Below are 21,077 nucleotides of genomic sequence, written 5' to 3'. Positions count from 1 at the left end.
CTATAAACAGCCGGTGAACGCGAGTACTTAACCAACCAGCCAGCTGCAGCATAAGAATTAAGATTTCACCGGTCTAGTTTTATGTCTAAAATTTAGGAGTTTTATTGCTGCTTTATATTGTTCCAAGCACGTGAATTTTCATGCATGTGCATCATAAATTAGTAAATTATAACTTTTTAATGATTATACACGATATAAGTATGTAATGATACATATTTTTAAAAGCCAATCTTGTTTTGTGTCATTCAGTGAAATAATTAATTTTGTTCAATCCGAAGTGTTATGGAGTATTACTTGATTAATTTCATTTCACAAATAGATATTAGATATTGATAAATTGATAAAGATTTAATAAGTTTACGGAATCAATTAAAATTATTCTGGTGGACCAATTTTATAAGTACGCACATTATAAATGTGCTTGTAGTTTATAGACAACCAAATTAGAAGAAGGTTAGAGTTTCACCCGTCAACTCCAGTTTTGTTGTCGTAAACAAAACCAGACATAGTAAAAATGTTCGCCTACAGTGAAACAATTCACCCTGCTACTGGGGTAGAGCATGCAATTACCTGCCATTTTTTCAATCGAGTTGAAAAAAGTCTTGTTGTGGCTGGTGCTAATGTTCTTCGTGTTTTTCGATTAATTCCTGATGTTGCCGACTTGCAGAAAAAAGAAAAATATTCCGGTTTGTTCAATATCTCTTTCTCTTTCTCTCTATTATTAATCTTTGAATTACTTTATAATCAAAACTATTCTTGTATAGAATCTCGTCCTCCAAAGATGAGGCTTGAATGTCTAGCTCAATACACATTGCATGGAAATGTTATGTCGATGCAAGCAGTTCAATTAATAGGCTCATCAAGAGATTCGCTACTATTAAGTTTCAGAGAAGCTAAACTGTCTGTTGTAGAATATGATCCAGAAGTTCATAGTCTTAGAACAGTATCATTGCATTATTTTGAAGAAGAAGAAATTAAGGTAAGTTATTCTACTTATATTAACATAGCATTAATTCATTTAATAGCCATGATTTAATTGATTGGTTTGATAAAACAGGATGGCTGGACCAATCATCATCATGTTCCTATAGTTAGAGTTGATCCTGAAGCAAGATGTGCTGTGATGTTGATTTATGGTCGAAAACTAGTGGTTTTACCCTTTCGCAAAGATCCTATTTTGGACGACGGAGATGTAATTGAAACTTCTAAATCAAACAGAACACCAATCCTAGCTTCTTATATGATTGTACTAAAAACATTAGAAGAAAAAATGGATAATATTATTGATTTGCAATTCCTTCATGGATATTATGAGCCAACATTATTGATTTTATATGAGCCAGTAAAAACTTTTCCTGGGTAAATAACTTTGAGAATTTTTTATTTTTATTTACAGTAAATTGTAATATAAATTAATTAGATTCAATATTTAGGCGAATAGCTGTCAGGCAGGACACTTGTGCAATGGTGGCAATATCATTGAATATTCAACAAAAAGTACATCCAATAATATGGTCCGTTTCAAATCTACCATACGACTGCTATCAGGCTGTACCAATAAAAAAACCTTTGGGAGGTACTCTTATAATGGCCAACAATTCACTTATATACTTAAATCAAAGTATTCCTCCTTATGGTGTATCTTTAAACAGTCTTGCTGATAATAGTACAAATTTTCCTCTAAGTAAGTGTTAAAAAAAGTTTCGTTGCATTTAATGGTCCTGTGTCATAATTTTTTTTTTATAAGCACTCTATATTTTCATTATGAATTAGATTTATTAGTTTGTTATATTAATTTATCAAATTTCCAGAACCACAAGAAGGTGTAAGAATTAGCTTAGAAAGTTCTCAGGTTGCATTTGTCTCTTCTGATCGTTTAGTGATATCCTTAAAAACTGGAGAATTATATGTTTTATCTCTTTTTGCCGATAGCATGAGATCTGTTCGAGGTTTCCATTTTGATAAAGCTGCTGCTAGTGTGTTAACATCATGTGTAAGTTTATAATGACTCAAATATTATTTTGGATTAATGCAAAGTTTTACATTTTATATAATTCATTGTTTTTAGGTATGCAAGATAGAAGAGAATTATTTATTCCTAGGTTCAAGATTAGGAAATTCTTTACTATTAAGATTTACTGAAAAAGAAACTGATAATATCAATGAAATCGCGATACTTGAAAAATCTCTAAATAGTAATAATGGAGAAACCCCCTGTAAAAAAATCAAACAAGATTTTCTTGAAGATTGGATGGCATCTGATGTCTTAGAAATTAAGGATCCAGAAGAATTGGAAGTTTATGGTAATGAAACACAAGCATCTATACATATTACATCTTATACTTTTGAGGTAATTTTTTTCATTTATATATTATATAACAAAATAAAAATTTTTAATTTAAACTAGATGATATTATCATTTTTTCTTTTTCATTTTAGGTCTGTGACAGTTTACTAAATATTGGACCATGCGGTAATATTTCTATGGGAGAACCAGCATTTCTATCTGAAGAGTTTGCGAATAGTCAAGAACCAGATATTGAATTAGTAACCACGTCTGGTCATGGTAAAAATGGAGCATTATGTGTTCTTCAAAGAACTGTTCGACCACAAGTACGTTCATTTTGTATGCATTAGATATTCAATGTATTTTAAAAAATACTCATTTTGATGTAATTTTTTAGATCATAACTACATTTGTTTTGTGTGGGTATGAAAATATTTGGTCAGTAGTTGACTCATCAGTTAATGATGGTAGATCAAAAAGTGAAACAGAAGGATCGCATGGGTTTTTACTTTTGACACAAGAAGACTCCACAATGGTACATAATATTTTATTAAAATTATTTCACGTCTCTTCTCATTTCCCAATTCTGATTCTCATACATAATTTTTCTAGATTCTACAAACAGGACAAGAAATTAATGAAGTTACAGTACAAAGTGGATTCAGCATTCAAGGTACTACTATATTTGCTGGAAATGTTGGTAGTAATAAATACATAGTTCAAGTTACCACAGCAGGTGTGCGTCTTTTACAAGGATTGGAACTAGTGAGTTTTATTTAATTTTTGAGCCAGAATAAAATTGGTTTATAAAACTAAACATTTTTAATTTTTAGATTCAACTTTTACCAATGGATTTGGGATGTCCTATTGTACACGCTAGTTGTTCCGATCCTTACATTGTTCTATTATCTGAAGATGGGCAAGTTGTACTAATAACTTTTAAAGAAATCAAAGGGTTGGGAAAATTACACGCTCAAACTGTAAATTTAATGTTTGTAAGTTTCATTTTTATCATAAACCAATAACCTTGTATGCAATAGTAAAAATAATTAATTAATAAAATTTTTAGCGCCCGCAAATAGAGACTCTGTGTGTCTACAGGGACGCAAGTGGTCTTTTCACAACAAATTTACCTGAAGAAATAGATGAAGAGGTCCAAGAGAATGAAAAACTTGATGAACCGCAAGTTTTTGACAATGTTGACAATGAAGAAGATTTATTATACGGTGATACAACTGTTTTTCAAATGCCCGCATTACCGGCGGCAAAACCTCAAGAACCCACGAAAAAAGCCCCATGGTACAGATTGTTTTTTCATTGATTGTTAAGGAGTTCACATAAATGCGCATTAAATGACCGTTTGTTATTACTTAACAGGTGGCAGCAACATTTGCAAGAAGTGAAACGTACATTTTGGTTATTTTTATACAGAGATAATGGCATCTTAGAAGTTTATTCGTTACCGGAATTGCGATTATCATATTTAATAAAAAATTTTGGATTTGGTCAATCTATTCTACATGATAGTATGGAATTTACAACTCTTAATTCTCAACCAAATGAACCAGTCAGTCTTGAAATGCAGGTAATTTAAGAAAATTTTTTGATCTGTAAACTATATTTCTAATTATTTAAAAAAATTATTTTGACCTATAAGGTTCAAGAAATGGCGATGGTAGCTTTGGGCCATCATGGAAGCAGACCAATGTTGATCATTCGCAACAATACTGAAGTACAAATTTATCAAGTATATCGATATTCAAAAGGATACCTGAAGTTGAGGTTTAAGAAAATGGATTGTCACTTTTTAGTTGGATTTTCAAAGTAAGATATTGATTATCATATTATGAATCTGATTTAGATGATGTTAATTTTAATTGGGTTTATTTAGCAGATTTAGACCACAATCCGAACACATGTCACAGATGAATGAGACAAAATTATGTATGATAAGGTATTTCAGTAATATAGCCGGATACAATGGAATATTTATTGGTGGTGATTATCCTCACTGGTTATTCTTAACCGGAAGAGGAGAACTTAGAGCTCATCCAATGAATATAGATGGACCTGTAAAGTCTTTTGCTCCTTTCAACAACGTAAATTGTCCTCAAGGTTTCTTATATTTTAACAAAAAAGTAAATATTTTTTAAAAACCAATTTTAAACTTTTTTTTGAAATTTTTCTAATAAATTATTATCTTAATAGTCAGAACTAAGGTTCTGTGTATTGCCAACTCATTTATCATATGACGCTCCATGGCCTGTCAGGAAAGTTCCACTGCGATGTACTCCTCATTTTGTAACATACCATCTTGAAAGCAAAACTTATTGTGTTGTTACGAGCGTGGCTGAACCTCTAAATAGCTACTATAAATTCAATGGTGAAGATAAGGTGAGCAAATATTTAAATATTTACAAAAAAGGGATCCTCCTTTATTAATTCACTTTGTATTTTAAAGGAATTCACTGAAGAAGAAAGAGATGAAAGGTTTGTTTATCCAGTACAAGAACAATTTAGTATAGTTTTATTTTCCCCCGTCTCCTGGGATGCTATTCCAAATACAAAAATTGATTTAGACCCATGGGAACATGTAACCTGCTTGAAAAACGTTTCGTTGGCATACGAAGGTACAAGATCAGGTTTAAAAGGATACATAGTTGTAGGCACTAACTACAATTATGGTGAAGATATCACAAGTAGAGGACGGGTACGTAAATTTCATCATCTCTATAACAAAAAAATTTGTAATACTAAGAATTTTTTAATTCTTTTTCTTAGATTTTTATTTTTGACATCATTGAAGTTGTACCAGAACCTGGTCAACCACTTACAAAAAATAGATTTAAACAAATTTATGCTAAAGAACAAAAGGGACCTGTTACAGCTATAACGCAAGTTTGTGGATTCCTAGTTTCTGCCATTGGTCAAAAAGTAAAGAGTAAATTTGTAATACCAAAACTAAATTAAGATAATTTTCAAACTCATAAAAAATCTCTTTTTTCAGATTTATATTTGGCAATTAAAAGATAATGATTTAGTAGGTGTGGCTTTTATAGATACTCAAATTTATGTATGTCAAATGATAAGTATCAAGAGTCTGATTCTTGTTGCTGATGTTTACAAATCTGTGAGTTTATTAAGATTTCAACAAGAATATAAAACGCTTTCTCTTGTCAGTCGTGTAAGTAAAGTACTAAAGGATTACAAAAACATAATATTCAAAGTGTTTTATTATTTTTCAATTTTTTTTGCAGGATTTTAGAACTACTGAAATATATTCGATTGAATATTTTATACAAAGCAATGAGTTGGGATTTATAGTAGCAGATGCAGAAAGTAATATTTCTATATTCTCATATCAACCTGAGTCATCTCAGAGTCTTGGTGGTCAAAAATTAATAAGAAAAGCTGATATTCATTTAGGTCAAAAAATTAATACATTTTTTAGAATAAAATGTAGAACCTCTGATCCAGCTTATTCTCTTGTAAAATTTTCTGGTAGCGAATCTCGTCATGTAACTATGTACGGTAAGTGAAGTTCTTAACCGATTTTAGGTTTGTAATTTTGTATATAAACTCAAAAACACAAAGCGTAACAAATTATTTTTGATCTTCAGCAACTTTGGATGGAAGTCTTGGATACATTCTTCCGATACCTGAAAAAACATATAGGCGATTTCTTCTCTTACAAAACGCTTTGATTAGCCACCTTTATCATATAGCTGGTTTAAATCCTAAGGCATTCAGGTGAGAATTCAAAACGCAAAATTATTCAAAATAATATGGAATCTAAATTAATATTATGTTTTATTATCAAGGACATACAAAAGTTATCTAAGATCTCAAGGAAATCCAGCAAGGAACATCATAGATGGAGATCTTGTGAAAAAATTCCTTTGTCTGCCTATTAATGAAAGGACTGAAATTGCCAAAAAAATTGGTGTTGCACGAGTAAAAGAAATTATAGATGAAATTCATGAAATTTATAAACAAACATTGCATTTTTAAAAAAAATTTTTGCATGAACAATGTATATGTTTGCAATTAAATAATTTGTATATATATATTAAAAGTGTATAATAATATAGTATTATAGCGAATAAATCATGTGATTTTTAAATAAATGTCATTTTTATCTTTTTACTTTCAAGAGTTATGAAGGTACTCTTTGAACTTTACTGTTTATGTTAATTTATCAATGTGTTTTTGTTTTGAACTTTTTGTAACCAATATAACATTGATCTATTAAATTCAGGAGTTACTTATTTTAATTTTATTAAAAAAATTATAAAATGCAAAAAAATAAGACATCTATATTATCAGAAGGTGAGTAAATAGTTGTGAGGTAGGGTATAATCATTTTGAAATTCAGTCCATTTCCATGGTAATATTGAACCATCTTTTATAATTGAAACCAATCTGTAAATTCTATGCAAAAGTATATCCATGAGTGTAAATTATATTCATTTTAGAAATATTTTAAAAACTTTTATCATTGCAGTGGAACCATCTCAACTCCAAAAGAGATTAATCGAAGCTTTTGAAGTTTTTGATAATGCAAGGAGTCAGCAAGTAGATGTCCGAGAACTTGGAACTATTATCAGATCGGTAGGTTAGTACCTAGCACAACTATAGATAGTGTTATAGTTTAATCGATATATCGATGCTTTAAAGAGTAATATTAATCACAGGATGTGTAATAACAGAAGCTGAATTACAAGAAATACAGGTTGAAGTTGAAGACGTTGAAAACAATTGTGTTCCTCAAGAGCGTTTTGTCGATTATATGACAAGAGCCATAACTGAACAAAAGTAAACTCTTTTCAATATAAGTAAATGAATTTTAAATAATTTAATATTGTAAATGTTAATCATTTTAAAAAATTGGTAGATATCGACCTGCAGATCCTGAAGATTTATTAAAAGCTTTTCAAGTACTAGATCCTGATAGTAGAGGATATATTTTTAAAGCAGACTTGGAAAAAACAATAACTGAAATGGGAGAGCCTTTTACAGCTCAAGAAGTGAGCGAAATGATGTCAGTTGCTTGTGACCCCCAAACAAATAAAATCTATTATGAAGATTATATTAGTTTATTGATCGTAAGTATTTTTTTTTTGTTGTAATTAGAAATTTATATTATTTTTCCTAATTCACGTTGTTTAATGTAAATGATCAGCCAAATATACCAAAAGAAAAAAATATCTACTTATTGGAGCATAATATTCCAATGATTCGAGGTCGTCCACCAGGAAAATAAAATTTAAATAGGGAAAAGTGAGATTAATTGTTTTTGAATAAAATATAAATATATATACCATTTTTTTAATAAAAACCACAATAAAAATATAAAAACTATTATGTAACAAAATATACTTGTGTTTCACTTCTAGAATTATTTGAAATATCTCACAGATAAAAGTTTGCTATGATAATTTTTCAACAATTTATGTAACTACATTCAGTTACATTACAATTTTGAAAAAATGGGTGGATCTCCCTTAGTAGCTAATGCTGTGGCAGCGTTTACAAAATCTTCACTTTGTAACATCACTTGATTTCTCATTAACTAAAAAATAAATTTGAATACATTAGAATTCATTCTAAGAAAACTTTTTTTTTCAGGTTGAATAAATCATATCTGCATTAAAATAATACTTACAATATGATTCAAACTGTCTTCAACAGAGTGATCTCTTGCATAGTTCAAATTGAGTTTTGAACCCTGAACTGCAACTGGACTTTTGGATGCAATCTGTTTTGCTACACTCATGGCCTTATCCATTAAGCTATTTAGTGAAATAAAATGAATGTCAGTCATATCTTTTAAAAAACGTTTAAATTATACTTTGATAGTTCCCATACCTTTTATGGTCATTCATAACTTGACTAACAAAACCATATTGTAGTGCCTCAGTTGCTAACATTTTTCTTGCAGTGTATGTTAATTCTTTGACCAGGCTTTCAGAACCAATGATTTTTGGAAGCCTCTGAAGAGCTCCTACATCAGCAGTCATTCCTAACTCGACTTCTTTAATTTGAAACCATGCATCAGAAGAACAAAATCTAATATCAGCAGAACATATCATATTAATGCCACCTCCAATACATGCTCCATGTACTGCTGCAATAACTGGTTTTGAACACTGAAAGAGTCAAATATTAAATTATTTTAATCATGTTAAAAAAAACTAATAGCTTACATTGTCAATAGCTGTGAAGGAATCTTGATATTGTTTGATTGTTTTCTCTAAAATTTTACACTTTCTTGCTACATCTTCAACATCAGCTAATTTTTGAAATAATCCCATAGCATCCATCAAATCTATACCTGTTAATTTTATTTCATATAAAAAAAAAGGAAACAATCAAAGATATTAAAAATAAGATATTAATGAAGTTCTTCAAAAGATGGAGTACCTGCACAAAATATCTTTCCAGCCCCTGAAAGAACTACCACTCTGCAATCTGGATTGTTTGATAATTCATTAAAGCATTCACCAATTTCTCTATAAAAATCATTTATTTAGTTATTTATACCATTGATAAAATTATTAGAAAAGTCTTTACATACAACCACATGGAATTGGACAGAGCATTTAATTTTTCTGGTCTATTCAATTGAACATGAAAGACAGAAGATGATGGTTCAGTCACAGCGAGTGAATTATAATTTTTTAAAGGCATTTCTGGCAATTTTTTATTAAACTTAGATGAAAAATTATTTAAGCCTGTATGAAAAAAAATGTTATATGTAATTAAGAAGTACATTTAAATTTGCTTAGTCATGATTAAACGATAAGATTTAATTTTATGCCAAGTTATAAGAATCTTACCTTTTACATTCGCAAGTCGAATCTTTGATAATACACTATGCATGATAAATAACAAAGTATTAAACAAATGCTTCAAGATGTTTTTTCTTAATCGAAAAAGAGGTATGTCAGTCGAACAGTATTTGTCTATATTGTCCAATCGGAGAATGAGCGAGCATAGTGCGAAAAAATTCGCGCTACCAACTAAAATATCAAGTACTATGCAAGATTGAAGACGTACCTTTATACCAATTAGTATTTACTGACCTATACACTATAGCGGCTTGAATCATAGGATGCCTAAGTTGGCAGTACGGATTGTTTTTAATGCACTGAACTCGCAGACACAAGTGCATCAAGTATTTGGCCTGCTAAATTTGCCAGGTATTTATACATGCTCTGATATTCACGATAACATCATATGAGCTAATAATGTCAGCTATTATTTAGATCAAAATAAAAATAAAAATCTCAACAGTTGAGTTTAAAACACATGTTATGATTTGGAGACGATGTCCGCAAGTTATTCGATTGGTTTCTAATCTGTCAAAACACACAAATTATTCTGAAAAAAAAACTGGTATTAGATTCATTGAAGCAAGGTATGTTTAATAATTATGATACATTTATACAATTTTACTTGATAATTTATTGTGACACATTTCTAAATTTGAATAATTTTATTTTTTTCAATTTTTTGAAAAATAACAATGTTTTAAAATTATAATAACTTTTTATAAGGTCGAAAAAAGCTCATTTGGCTCTACAAATTTTTAGTCATAACATGGCTTCAACATCTAGTGATGCAGAAAATACACCACAAAAATACCAAAATAAATTAGCTTTTGAAAAATCGCCATATCTTCTTCAACATGCAACAAACCCAGTTGAATGGTACCCATGGGGTAATGAGGCAATAGAAAAAGCAAAAAGAGAAGATAAATTGATATTCTTGTCGGTTGGTTATTCTACTTGTCATTGGTGTCATGTAATGGAAAAAGAATCTTTTGAGAAGCCTGAAATTGCAGCTATAATGAACAAGCATTTCATTAATATAAAAGTTGATAGAGAAGAGCGACCGGACATTGATAAAGTCTATATGACTTTTATTCAGGTAAGCAATACAAATTATCATATAATAAAACATGATATGCAAGCTCTGTGGTTACCAACTCAAAACTATTTCAGTCATTAACAGGGCATGGGGGCTGGCCCATGAGTGTTTTTCTATCTCCAAATCTTGCACCAATCTATGGAGGAACTTATTTTCCACCAACTGACAAATATGGTCAACCAGGTTTCAAAAGGGTCTTGGAAGCATTAGCCAATCAGGTCATTAAATATGAAAATTATAAATTGTTAAAATTCAAGGTGTAATTTTATTAAATTAAAAATTAATTGTTGATTTATGGAATCTCTTGACAGTGGCATGAACGAAAAGACCATCTTGTCACTTCTGGAGCGGCTTATTTAAAAGCACTCAAAGAAGCAAGTGAACCAACACGTGAAGATGCTGTAACAAATTGACATATATTTTACTATCAATGTATTTTTCCTGAAATAATACTGAGATATATTTTTGCAGGATGATGTCCCATCTTCAAAAAGTGCTGAAACCTGTGTAAAACAATTAATAAGATCATATGAACCAAAATTTGGGGGATTCTCAGATGCTCCTAAGTTTCCTCAACCAGTAAATTTTAATATTTTATTCTTAATTTATGCAAAAGATCCAAAAAGTGAAACTGGAAAAAAATGTCTAGAAATGTGTTTACATACTTTAACAAAAATGGCTAAAGGAGGTATTCATGATCATGTTGGACAGGTAGTACAATACATTGACTAAAAAGTTTGAAGTGCAAAATATGGAAAACAATTATTAACCCTAATCTGTTTTCTTTTATATAGGGTTTTGCTAGATATTCTGTTGATGCCAAGTGGCATGTACCACATTTTGAAAAAATGTTGTATGATCAAAGCCAGCTTCTTGTTTCATATGTAGATGCTTATTTGTCAACAAAAGATTTATTTTATGCCGAAATTGCTGATGATATCGTTACTTATTTAACTCGTGATATGCAGCATAAGGTAAAACCTCGTACAAATATATTTTATTGTAATAATCAATGTATAATGTGGTTTGAACTTATTTTAGGAGGGAGGTTTTTATAGTGCAGAAGATGCCGATTCTAAGCCGTCTCACAATGACACTGAAAAAAAAGAGGGAGCTTTTTATGTATGGAAACATGATGAAATTACATCACTCCTAAATGCAACCATACAAAATCATGACAATTTAAAATTGAGCGACATTTTTTGCTATCACTTCGATGTGAAACCAGACGGAAATGTTTCACCTCGACAAGTAAGAAAAAAAATTCAACAATTTTGTCATGTCATTAATTATATGTTTGTGAACAGGACCCTCATGGAGAGTTATTGTCTCAAAATGTTTTGATAAATTACGGAAGTTTTGAAGAAACCGCTGAAAATTTTAATCTGACTACAGATGAAGTGAAAACACATCTTCAAGAGGCTTTAAAAATACTATTTGTTGAACGCAGTAAGAGACCGAGACCGCATTTGGATGATAAAATTATTACTGCTTGGAATGGTAACTTATTGATCTAAAAGACTGAAAAAACGTATATGAACTCATGTAATATTTCAGGGCTTGCAATAAGTGGATTATCTCGAGCAGCTGCAGCTCTAGATAAACCTGAATATGCAGCTCACGCTGAAGCAGCAGCTAATTTTATCAAAAATTACTTATTTGATAAAAACGCTAAGAAATTATTGCGAAGTTGCTACAGAGATTCATCAAACAAAATAACCCAGCCAAGCAATCCAATTGAAGGCTTTCAAGTGGATTATGCTTTTGTGATACGAGGTTTATTGGATCTCTACGAATCTACTTTCAATACTGAATGGCTTCAATTTGCTGAACAGTTACAGGATATTCAAGATAGTTTATTTTGGAGTGAAGAAAAGGGTCTTTACTACTCGACTACTGCTTCAGATGAAACTGTTATTGTGAGACATACAGATGGTTTGTAGAATTCTATTAAGTAATTCATTAAATTTAAAACTTTATTGATACAACTTGTATTTTAGAACAAGATGGTGCTGAGCCATCGGGAAATTCTGTCGCCTGTGGAAATTTAATTCGTCTATCGTCATATTTATCTTGTTCAGATTACATGCATAAAGCTAAAGAAATTTTACGTTCGAAGCACGATATTCTCACAGCGATGCCAGTGGTCAACCCAGAATTAGTTTGTGCTTTAATTAACTACAATGATTCACCAACTCAGGTGAGCTATGAACATTTCTCATTTTTCATCATAATTTTTAAAATCTGATAATTCATGCGATTGTTGTTTTGATTTTAGATTTATATTGCTGGAAATAAAAATTCTAGTGATACTAAAGAAATGATAAAAATAGTGAGAAGTCAACTTCTACCAGGAAAAATTATTATGTTAGTCGAAGGGGACGACGTGGATAATATTTTACACAAAAAAAATGAAGTTATAAGCAAGATGAAATCTGTCAACGGTCGTGCAACGGTGTACATTTGTCAGCATCGAATGTGTTCGTTACCTATCTCTAATGCAGCCGATTTATTAACGCAGTTCGATAAAAGAAAAGAAGAGTCCGGTGCATAATTTAAAAATTTTTAAATTTTAAAATTTGTGTTAATATTTTTGCAGGACATTGAAAAGATGGTTGTGATTTTTTCGGTCGAAATAGTAAAAAGCAATGAATTATATAAATACTCAATAAACAGAAAAATTTTTTTAATTTTCTAATTAAGTTGAATTTTTCGGATTCACCCGGTTTGAAATAACGTGAAAATCATAGGAAGTTATAAATTTTAGCGCGTTTATATTAAAATTATGTTTGTAAAATAATTACAATTTTTTTGTGTAATGCAATAAAAAAACATTATCATGGATGCTTACTTATGACGCGTGCAATGGATAACGATAATATAACGTTGAATAATTATATTCGACAGTATAAAAAAGTAGTTTTGATAAAAATCAGATTACTTTAATACTTATTATTAAACTATGGGACATTATGTAGGGATATACATCGTCTTTTACAAGATAGCAATAAAAATATATGAATTATAGAAAATCTATACATTGATAGAATAAAAGAATGAATCTTAAAAATAATTAAGTTTTATTGGGAAATGTTTTTTTTAATTCAGCTATTTAGTTCTTTTTTCATTATTGTTGTTGTTGTAATATTTCAAATGTATATTTATATTTTTTTAAAAATAAATATAAAAAAAATTGATTGTACGTTGGTAAATTTGAATAATTTATTAATTTTTTTAAAAAACCTGTTCACCTACAACTGAATTTTAATGCTTGTCCAAAAATGCAACCTAATTTTTCAATTGGACAGAAATAATTTAAAATTAAATAAATAATTAATAAAAACATAAATGATGATTTATTTGAAAGTTAGAAATGACGAAAGTTGAAAAACAATCGTACTGATAAGCTCAGGCAATAGTTATGATGTTTCCCGACGAATCGATCCTTGAAAGTAAAATAAACATAGACAAAAGCTATCATAATACGTATAGATATAAAGGCAGTGCAGAAATGGGATAATATTGAGCTTTCGCGCATGTGCTGCACTGGCGCATAGCAAATTGTGTGCGAGTGTGCGTTACACGCTTAATTATATACGCGCTGTGTCGTCGTCGGCGAAAATAGTTATAAGTACTCTCGCGTGCATATATATACTACCTAGTCGATGCAGATAGGCATTCGAATCGTTCTGTTTTTCATGGAATTTCAGGCATGCGGAAAGAGTCTTGGAAATTTATGGAGCTTTTGTTATTCATTGACAAGATGCGTTTCTATTTTCTATTTTTGCTTTAATGAGCGATTATAGTAATTTGATTTTGAAAAAAAAATAAATAAAAGATACACCTTTTTTTATAAAAAAAAACGCATAATTGAATCGATCAACGACTACGTCAAAATTTTTGAAAAAACTTTCAGCGTGAAAATACATTGCAGCATAGAAGAAAAATAGTTATTTTCCTCTTTTAATAAATAACACGCGAATTATTGATTTTTCTTATTAATAATAATGATGAGCCTTGTAAATTTGAAGGCTTATGTGCATCGAACTGAGTTTCAATGTTATATTAATTATTAATATTATTTAATAACAATTATAATAATAATTCTTTACACGGCATTGACACTGTGCAGCATTGGTGGATCGAATAAACAATTTGGAACTATCTCGTTCATACAAACTTATCGGTGGTTTAAATTTACCTACCCCCGTTGAGGTCAAAAAGTAAATTAACGCACCGACGGAGAGAAACGAGGAGCCGAAGAGCAACAGCGCTAGGCATATGTATACATTCGCAAGCTCCGAGAACCCATTTCCCAGAGTTTAAAACAATAAACTCGCGCAAACTCAAGGTTGGTCCATATGCACAAGTGGGTACATTTCTTCGTAGGCTTTGCACATTCGTTCTGTGGTATCGTGTTTAAGCTCACAAACACTCGCGTGCGTTTACACGTACATGTCGTACGTACAGTGGTAAGGTCAAACGGTTGTTAACCGGTTTTCAAGTTCATTCGATTTTATTTACTGCTTTTCTTGAAATTCGATTATAATTTTTTTTATTTCTGAGACGGAATGCATTTCGGCATGCTACAAATATATAACTGCTATAAATATATAACTGTAAAATTAAAATATTAAAATTAAATTGTCAGAGCTAACAAAAATTGCTTGGGCACATTATTTCAACAAAACTTGCGTTTTGCTACATATTTTTTATGGAGTTTTACTGTAATTTTGGATCTAAAAAAAATCTGTCTCTCTTGCTTTTGATGATTTCCATAACCAAATAAAACTGGTTTCAAGACGTATATTCAACGATGTTTAGCTCACAGGGTGTATGGGGAAGTGACCCAATATGTCAGTAAAGTAAAAGACATGTCGATGTGAATGTACTGTGTATGACATGTCGTGACATTGTGCTCGTTTTTTTTTTCATTTCCGATTTTGTTTGACATTTCGCGCTGAGCCACCCATCGACTCATTTTTTTTTCTTTTATAAAACAAGAGATGACTCTGACTTTTCACGATATTGTATTTGCGTATTTTATTTTTTCAAGTCAGGTTACGCACATTTACTTTTCTTGATGTGATTTTACAGGTATAATGAAATATTATAAGCTCATCCATTGGCGCGTATGTAAAAAAAATTATTTGTTTTAGAAATAATTGATCATAAATAATGATGAGAAATATGCGAATTGAAAAAAATTTTTCACAATCAGATAATTGACTATCTTTGCACGTGTACGCCCGAAAATAATCACATCAATCATTTGAAAGACAAAAAAGAGAGTAGTCGCGGAAGCATGGTAAAGCAGCCCCTTGTATACACGAGTAAGGTGTGGTCAGAAAGAAAAAGAAAACAATAGGGTCGAGAAGGTCACTGCAGACGCGTAAATCCTAAAATTTATTCTAAAAATAGCAGCTAATGCTTGTGTAATATAAGTTGCTGCCATGTGTTTAGCGTAGAGTCGCGCAGAGTAGAAAAGCTAAATTTATTTCGACGCGCTTGAATGAATAAGCCCGAACGTATCGTATACGGAATTTCATCTATAAAATGCACATGACGAATTTTGATGCTCACGAGTTGGAAGGTTCGAACGACGAGCGAGCTCAATCAGATAGTTATTTACTCCGGAGCACATGAGCGCTCGCAGGTCTCACCTACTTAAAAAAAAAGAAGCAGAGACAAAGAGCAAAAGCACGAAAGCGAGCTGGAAAAATGTTGGCCCGTCCACGGGGTGATTCGTGATGTGTATTGGACGTTGGAAGCATATATCGATGCGCTCAGTCGAATAATCTAGCAGTCGCGAAACCGCATCGGTCCAGCAGATTGTGAAACATAAACACGTAGATGTAGAGCTTTCGGCCAAACAGGTGCCCCGCGCGCTATATACACGTATAACAGTCGTGTGCGTCGGGCCAGCGCCGCTTTGGCCTGCTATGGAGCCGCGCACGAAAAACACAGCTCCTGCCTAGCTCGGCGCAGCTTCCATTATGCACGTATATACGTATAGCGTAGCACATCTCGAGCGTGGATCCACAGCAGCCCCTCCACCCTCTCGTTATATAGATAAAGCTCGGCTCGCGCGCTCTAGCACTTGCAAAGTAAGCTCGGCTACGGAAAAGTATAATATCTCTGGTTATCCCCTCCGGTGCGCATGCGTGGGCGTCCTTCTACGGCTTAGTGTGTGTGTGTGTTGGTGTGCTCGTGCGACTGTGTGACTCCAGCGCTGCTGCTACTGCTACTTTTCTGGTCACGCTCGTAGGCAGTTACCGGTCGACGCTCGACTAAGGTGTGCAGTGCGTTGGCTTCCGAAGCGGCTGCAGCTAAACGGTGTGCTTAAATGCGCGATCCGGACAGTTCTGCTGTGCTTTTATTTTTTCTTTTTACTTAGCGCTCAAAGCTCCCTGCTCGAAGCTCATCTCCGAGTTCCGAATTTGTCGGCGTACGCATCTCGTTTCGTTGTTTTTAAACGAGGCTTCGGCACGTGTACAGTGATGCTGCCCCGGCGGTTACGACGTGCCTCGCATCCTGCTGCATCATTATAAATACAACGCGATAAAAATAATCACATAAAGTATAACACAACCCACACCCAGTGCCTCGATCTTGACATGATCGATTAATCAATTGTGTAGTACAAAGAAGTAGAAGAAGAAAAATTGACAGAGGGAAGAACGCGTTTAACGACTAGTGCACAAATCAGTCGGCCAGGATGTCGTTGCACTACTACCCGCAAGCCACGTACCGATATCGCTCGGCGGCGCAGCAACAGCAGCACCTGCATCGGGAACAGCTGCACCAACAGCAGCAATACGGCTCGGACAGCGACGGCAACGATTACAGCGAGTACGACAACGGCGACGAAGAGGAGGCCGACAACGGCGACGAGGAGGAGGATGAGGACGAGGAGGACGACGAGGACGAGGACGGCGAACTCGACGACGATCCGGACTTGCCCTACGAGGGTTTCGTTCCCGTTGCCTTGAAATATCTACATCAGACCACACGCCCGCGCAACTGGTGTCTATGTCTCATTACAAATCCATATCCTTTTTCAATGCAATTTATATGTCGCCATTTATTATTATTAGCCACAGTATTTTACTTTTCTTTTCACTTTAAAACAATATCGATAACGAGAGCCAACTTTTTCTCCTAAAAACTTATCGAATTTTTTTATCAACGATCTAGATAGAGAAAATAATGCCCCCTCGTGTGTGCTTTGGCTGCCCTAACTTTATGATACAGTCGACGATAGGACACGAGTAGCAGTACGTTGTGCATACATCATTAATCTGTGTCCACACAGTGCGAAACTTGGAGGAGATGTTTTGTCGCTTCCAAGTCAATTTTGCGAAATGCCTCTGCTTACTCGCTGACTTGAACGCATTCTAATTAGTTACATTATCGAAGCTGAGCTTAGCTACATTATTCATACTTTTTAATAATAGGAATCAATCTTGCGTTCGTATTTTATGCATGTAACTTAGGATAAAAACAACACGAGTAGCAAAACCACTTTTTAAGCGATCTATTTCAATAAATTCGATAAGTTTTATTTCGGTTAACTGAATTGTCCCGAAAGCACGAAATTATAAGTTTAAAGCTCGCCTAAAAAGCGTCCATTCTCGATAAAAGCTTAATTAAGCGGTTAAATAATCATCAAATACCATCAATATCATAAATAAGAAACGACTCGATAAAAAAGCTCAAGCTTCTGAGAGCTGTTATTACTGACTCATGTGCGTAAACTTTCGGGTACTCGATTACGAGCACACGAAGTACAGATGTAGCTTTTCAGATGCTGCAAACACAATCCCACCCATCGTAAGTCAGCATAAATGTTATTCGATCATTTGACACAGTTTATTGAACGGGAAATAGCGCGATTTTCCAAACTTAACCCCGTTACGCGTATCTTGTTTTGCTCGAGGAATTTCATGCACTCACCCGAACGTTCATTGAAAGCTACACAAATATTAGTTATGATATACATGAGCCGAATTCCGATGCGCGCAGGATACCAATCGCAAATTTCTAAAATAATTCCCCTCTTTCTCTCTCCGAGAGGGAGATAGAGAGAGGCAGAGCTGCATATGGCTCGCTTTTATCATTTGTTTTTGAAAAATGAAAAATAACGCACGCGTTTATAGTACAGACAGAATATGCGTGCTCTCGTATTAACAGACCTTCATACGTCAATCATCAGAAAAGTAAGCACGGCCCACATACTTTCTCGTATGCGGCCATAATGCCTCTTTGGACTTGCAGCGAGCCAGGGCTTACTCGACGTTTTTACAATTCTCGCTCCGCACGAGGCGGAATTATTTTTTTCCCCCAAATATCTGCATCGAGCGAAGCGAGTCCGGATGAACGACGAACGCATTTTCTCAAGCGCGAAAAAAAAGTCTAGCGTGCATCGCATCAACTGGCGGCTTGCAAGCTCTCGACTTTTTTTCTCGCGCGCAAAACAGAGACGTGCATGTAAGCTCTGCGCTGCGTCTGTCTAGGTTATCCTCGAGTGTGTGTTGCATGAATATAAGAGACAGCTCGAGAGAGAAGATGCGCGTGAGATAGGTGTGCAGTACACACATACATATAGATAGAAAATGACAGGCGCCTCGTGGCTTTGCAACTACTCAGGAATTGATTTTTCTCCATCTACGCGCCCGTTTAAAGCTGTCGCGCGATTGCATGGGGGGACAAGTACTGTAATTCCTGTCATATACGCCTACTTTTTTCGGCATACTCACAGAGAGAATATTTTTAAATATTATTAAACATTTTCAATATATTTTAATAAAAAATACGTGAGAACTCATTGAACCCGTAACGTTAATATTTGAAATCGACCTGTGTAAAATACACTATTTTGGACCCGAGCTCTACAAGACACTTGATACGACAAAAAAAAAAGAGTCAACGTGTAAAGTCGCGAGGCAGCAACGAAATAAAAGCGAGTGCGCGTCGCGACTTGTACATTTAATGATCTAGAGTTCACACAGAGCTGCTAATACATACATAATGCATAGGCGAGGCGCACCTGAAGCGCCGTGATCGCGCCGTTGCAACCCTTTTCAACGAATACTCACTTGCGCATACGTACGCACACACGTTCGTGAAAAAAAAGAACCTCACGTGCAAAAAACTCCAATCAGCTTGGCTTTCTCCCTCTTTTTCTCTCTTTCGTTGTAGATTATATATACATGCATTCATTATTTTTATATAGGTCAGCTTGTAACTTCATGATGTTCCAGAGCCTGGTAAAAACACTTTTTTCCTCAAGCAGCTCGTTATTTATTCTCTTTTTCTCACTGTAAAGCTAAATACTTTTCCATGTGGTACGTAGCTCCGTGCACACCGTGACGGCCGTCCGAATGTCCTGGCTCATTTTTGTCACGTGCGGACTTTTCTATAATAATAAAAATAATAAGAAGCATTATTACACGTGCCGTATACAGCAAATACGTTGGGAGCAAGGCGAAAGCGTCACTGGATTCGTATTTACATTGCCATATTTTTAGACTATTTTGTGCTGAAGTTTCAAAATTCACAAGCAGCTTTGGAAAAAAAATATTGTTTCAAGTTGATCGAGAAAATTTATCACTAAATCGATCCATTCAATTTTTTCATTGAATGTTTGCGACGGATCGAGCAGTTACAGATAATTTTTTGCAAATATCGCATGTGTGATTTGTGATTTGCGTGTCAGCGTAAATCTGTGGATGCACGTAAAACTGCGAGTGAAAACGTTGAGGCAAACTGCGCCTGCATCTCGCGTTCGATATGACATCGATGCACAGCTCGGCCTGTTATAGCATAAATGTTTGAAATTATGATTCACATTTACTTGTCAGCGTCGATTTCTGATACGAATTTTCAAAATCTGTATTATTCATTTTTCAAATTCGCAAATCTTTAGATAGACTCATTAAAATTAATTGAATGATCGGACAATTGTCAGTCAGACATAGCCACACATTCGCATATACTCAGATACAGATGAACAACGAAGTTAGCAATATAAGAAAGGGCCAACTCATCGTGACATTTTCAACTTGTAGAGAAAGTAGGTCATGCTTTTGCTTCACGCTCTCTCGCTCACTTGCTCTTACTAGATTGTCTCAATCCAAGGTCTCGGTACTTTTGATATAATATCACTCTTTTGTCTTCTTTTTTTCTGAAGCGAGTTCGCGATTTTTTCATAATTTATCATTGCCTGAGTATACGTTATCCGCTTAAAATTATTCACATCTACGAGAATTATATTGTTGGTGCGAACCTCACGCCGATGCCTTTTTCCAGCCTGTCTCTCCCCCCACTTTTACTTGTCGGTTTTCGTGTCGACGATAAGAATCGTACCTTCAAAACTAAGTCACAGAGCTGTACTGCATTAACGTCTCATTGTTCATCATCATCCAGCTGTACTTGGTAACCTCGCGACTTGTATTTCGAATTTTCAAGCAGTGACTTTTAATTAGTCAGTTGCGAATACATTTACAAGTGTTGAATAGACACGTGCATGTCTTGTAAGTTCATTCGGGTGTGCATTCGGATAGCGGCAACTGTCAAGTGCGCGAGTGCGCGCCCACGTTTAGATTGTGTCCAAAAAAGCATGCATCAGCTCTCAGTGAGCTTTGTCGACGTACAGTCGTATGATCCCGAATTCGGTATATCGTTGATAATAAATCGCGTATTATGCAAAGATTACCGCATCTATACCAGAGATCGAGAGTTGCATCCATCGAGCTTTTATTATTGGATTGCCCTTGGGCTCTCTCGGGCACTGTTCACCAGCAGTGACGGCAAACAACCAAATAAATAACACGCAGTAGCACAAGTGCGCGCATCG

At 33.8% G+C, this 21,077-nt stretch overlaps 5 protein-coding genes across 17 annotated transcripts in view; 4 read left to right on the top strand and 1 right to left on the bottom strand.

The window, feature by feature from the left end:
- Nucleotides 1–64: 64 nt before the first annotated feature.
- Nucleotides 65–6,298, top strand: LOC106658635 (cleavage and polyadenylation specificity factor subunit 1). Of its 2 annotated transcripts, none has more exons than XM_014380657.1 (21): nt 65–686; nt 765–979; nt 1,058–1,359; nt 1,434–1,684; nt 1,812–1,993; nt 2,069–2,350; nt 2,440–2,613; nt 2,685–2,822; nt 2,900–3,052; nt 3,121–3,282; nt 3,357–3,586; nt 3,665–3,872; nt 3,945–4,111; nt 4,182–4,425; nt 4,496–4,681; nt 4,749–4,997; nt 5,069–5,221; nt 5,295–5,471; nt 5,545–5,818; nt 5,908–6,037; nt 6,109–6,298. In XM_014380657.1, the coding sequence occupies exons 1-21, from the start codon at nt 515–517 to the stop codon at nt 6,296–6,298; spliced, it is 4,239 nt and encodes a 1,412-aa protein (XP_014236143.1). In that variant the 5' UTR covers nt 65–514. The 2 variants fall into 2 exon arrangements, with proteins under 2 accessions (XP_014236143.1, XP_014236142.1); XM_014380656.1 differs by having other exon boundaries at nt 4,179–4,425.
- A 438-nt stretch (nt 6,299–6,736) lies between these two features.
- LOC106658508 (EF-hand calcium-binding domain-containing protein 2-like) lies at nt 6,737–7,758 on the top strand. The gene is made up of 5 exons (XM_014380508.2): nt 6,737–6,902; nt 6,982–7,102; nt 7,182–7,392; nt 7,470–7,567; nt 7,684–7,758. Exons 1-4 carry the CDS (start codon nt 6,737–6,739, stop codon nt 7,548–7,550), a joined length of 579 nt encoding a protein of 192 aa, XP_014235994.1. The 3' UTR covers nt 7,551–7,567; nt 7,684–7,758.
- LOC106658785 (delta(3,5)-Delta(2,4)-dienoyl-CoA isomerase, mitochondrial) lies at nt 7,600–9,251 on the bottom strand. The gene is made up of 7 exons (XM_014380903.2): nt 9,127–9,251; nt 8,865–9,021; nt 8,711–8,799; nt 8,494–8,621; nt 8,156–8,436; nt 7,953–8,079; nt 7,600–7,859 (listed from the first exon to the last, which is right to left on the bottom strand). Exons 1-7 carry the CDS (start codon nt 9,167–9,169, stop codon nt 7,761–7,763), a joined length of 924 nt encoding a protein of 307 aa, XP_014236389.1. The 5' UTR covers nt 9,170–9,251; the 3' UTR covers nt 7,600–7,760.
- A 195-nt stretch (nt 9,252–9,446) lies between these two features.
- LOC106658752 (spermatogenesis-associated protein 20) lies at nt 9,447–13,221 on the top strand. 2 transcript variants are annotated; one of them, XM_014380855.2, is made up of 12 exons: nt 9,447–9,489; nt 9,556–9,707; nt 9,847–10,219; nt 10,294–10,437; nt 10,531–10,620; nt 10,691–10,930; nt 11,014–11,193; nt 11,261–11,470; nt 11,527–11,719; nt 11,777–12,154; nt 12,220–12,419; nt 12,498–13,221. In XM_014380855.2, exons 2-12 carry the CDS (start codon nt 9,604–9,606, stop codon nt 12,771–12,773), a joined length of 2,388 nt encoding a protein of 795 aa, XP_014236341.1. In that variant the 5' UTR covers nt 9,447–9,489; nt 9,556–9,603; the 3' UTR covers nt 12,774–13,221. The 2 variants fall into 2 exon arrangements, with proteins under 2 accessions (XP_014236341.1, XP_014236342.1); XM_014380856.2 differs by having other exon boundaries at nt 9,472–9,707; nt 9,883–10,219.
- Nucleotides 13,222–16,508: 3,287 nt separating this feature from the next.
- Nucleotides 16,509–21,077, top strand: part of LOC106658966 (voltage-dependent T-type calcium channel subunit alpha-1G) — a 60,386-nt gene continuing 55,817 nt past the window's right edge. For all 11 annotated transcript variants that reach the window (XM_014381195.2, XM_014381191.2, XM_014381193.2 and 8 more), the window contains exon 1: nt 16,509–17,269. In XM_014381195.2, coding sequence (XP_014236681.1) covers nt 16,938–17,269 — 332 coding nt within the window. In that variant the 5' untranslated portion in view covers nt 16,509–16,937. The remainder of the gene's footprint in view (nt 17,270–21,077) is intronic.

Source organism: Trichogramma pretiosum, unplaced genomic scaffold (assembly GCF_000599845.2).
Source record: "Trichogramma pretiosum strain Unisexual culture from Peru unplaced genomic scaffold, Tpre_2.0 scaffold10, whole genome shotgun sequence".
Classification (NCBI taxonomy): Eukaryota; Metazoa; Arthropoda; class Insecta; order Hymenoptera; family Trichogrammatidae; genus Trichogramma; species Trichogramma pretiosum.
The sequence above is the reverse complement of the archived record's forward strand: the minus strand, read 5'-3'. Positions and strand labels throughout refer to the sequence as shown.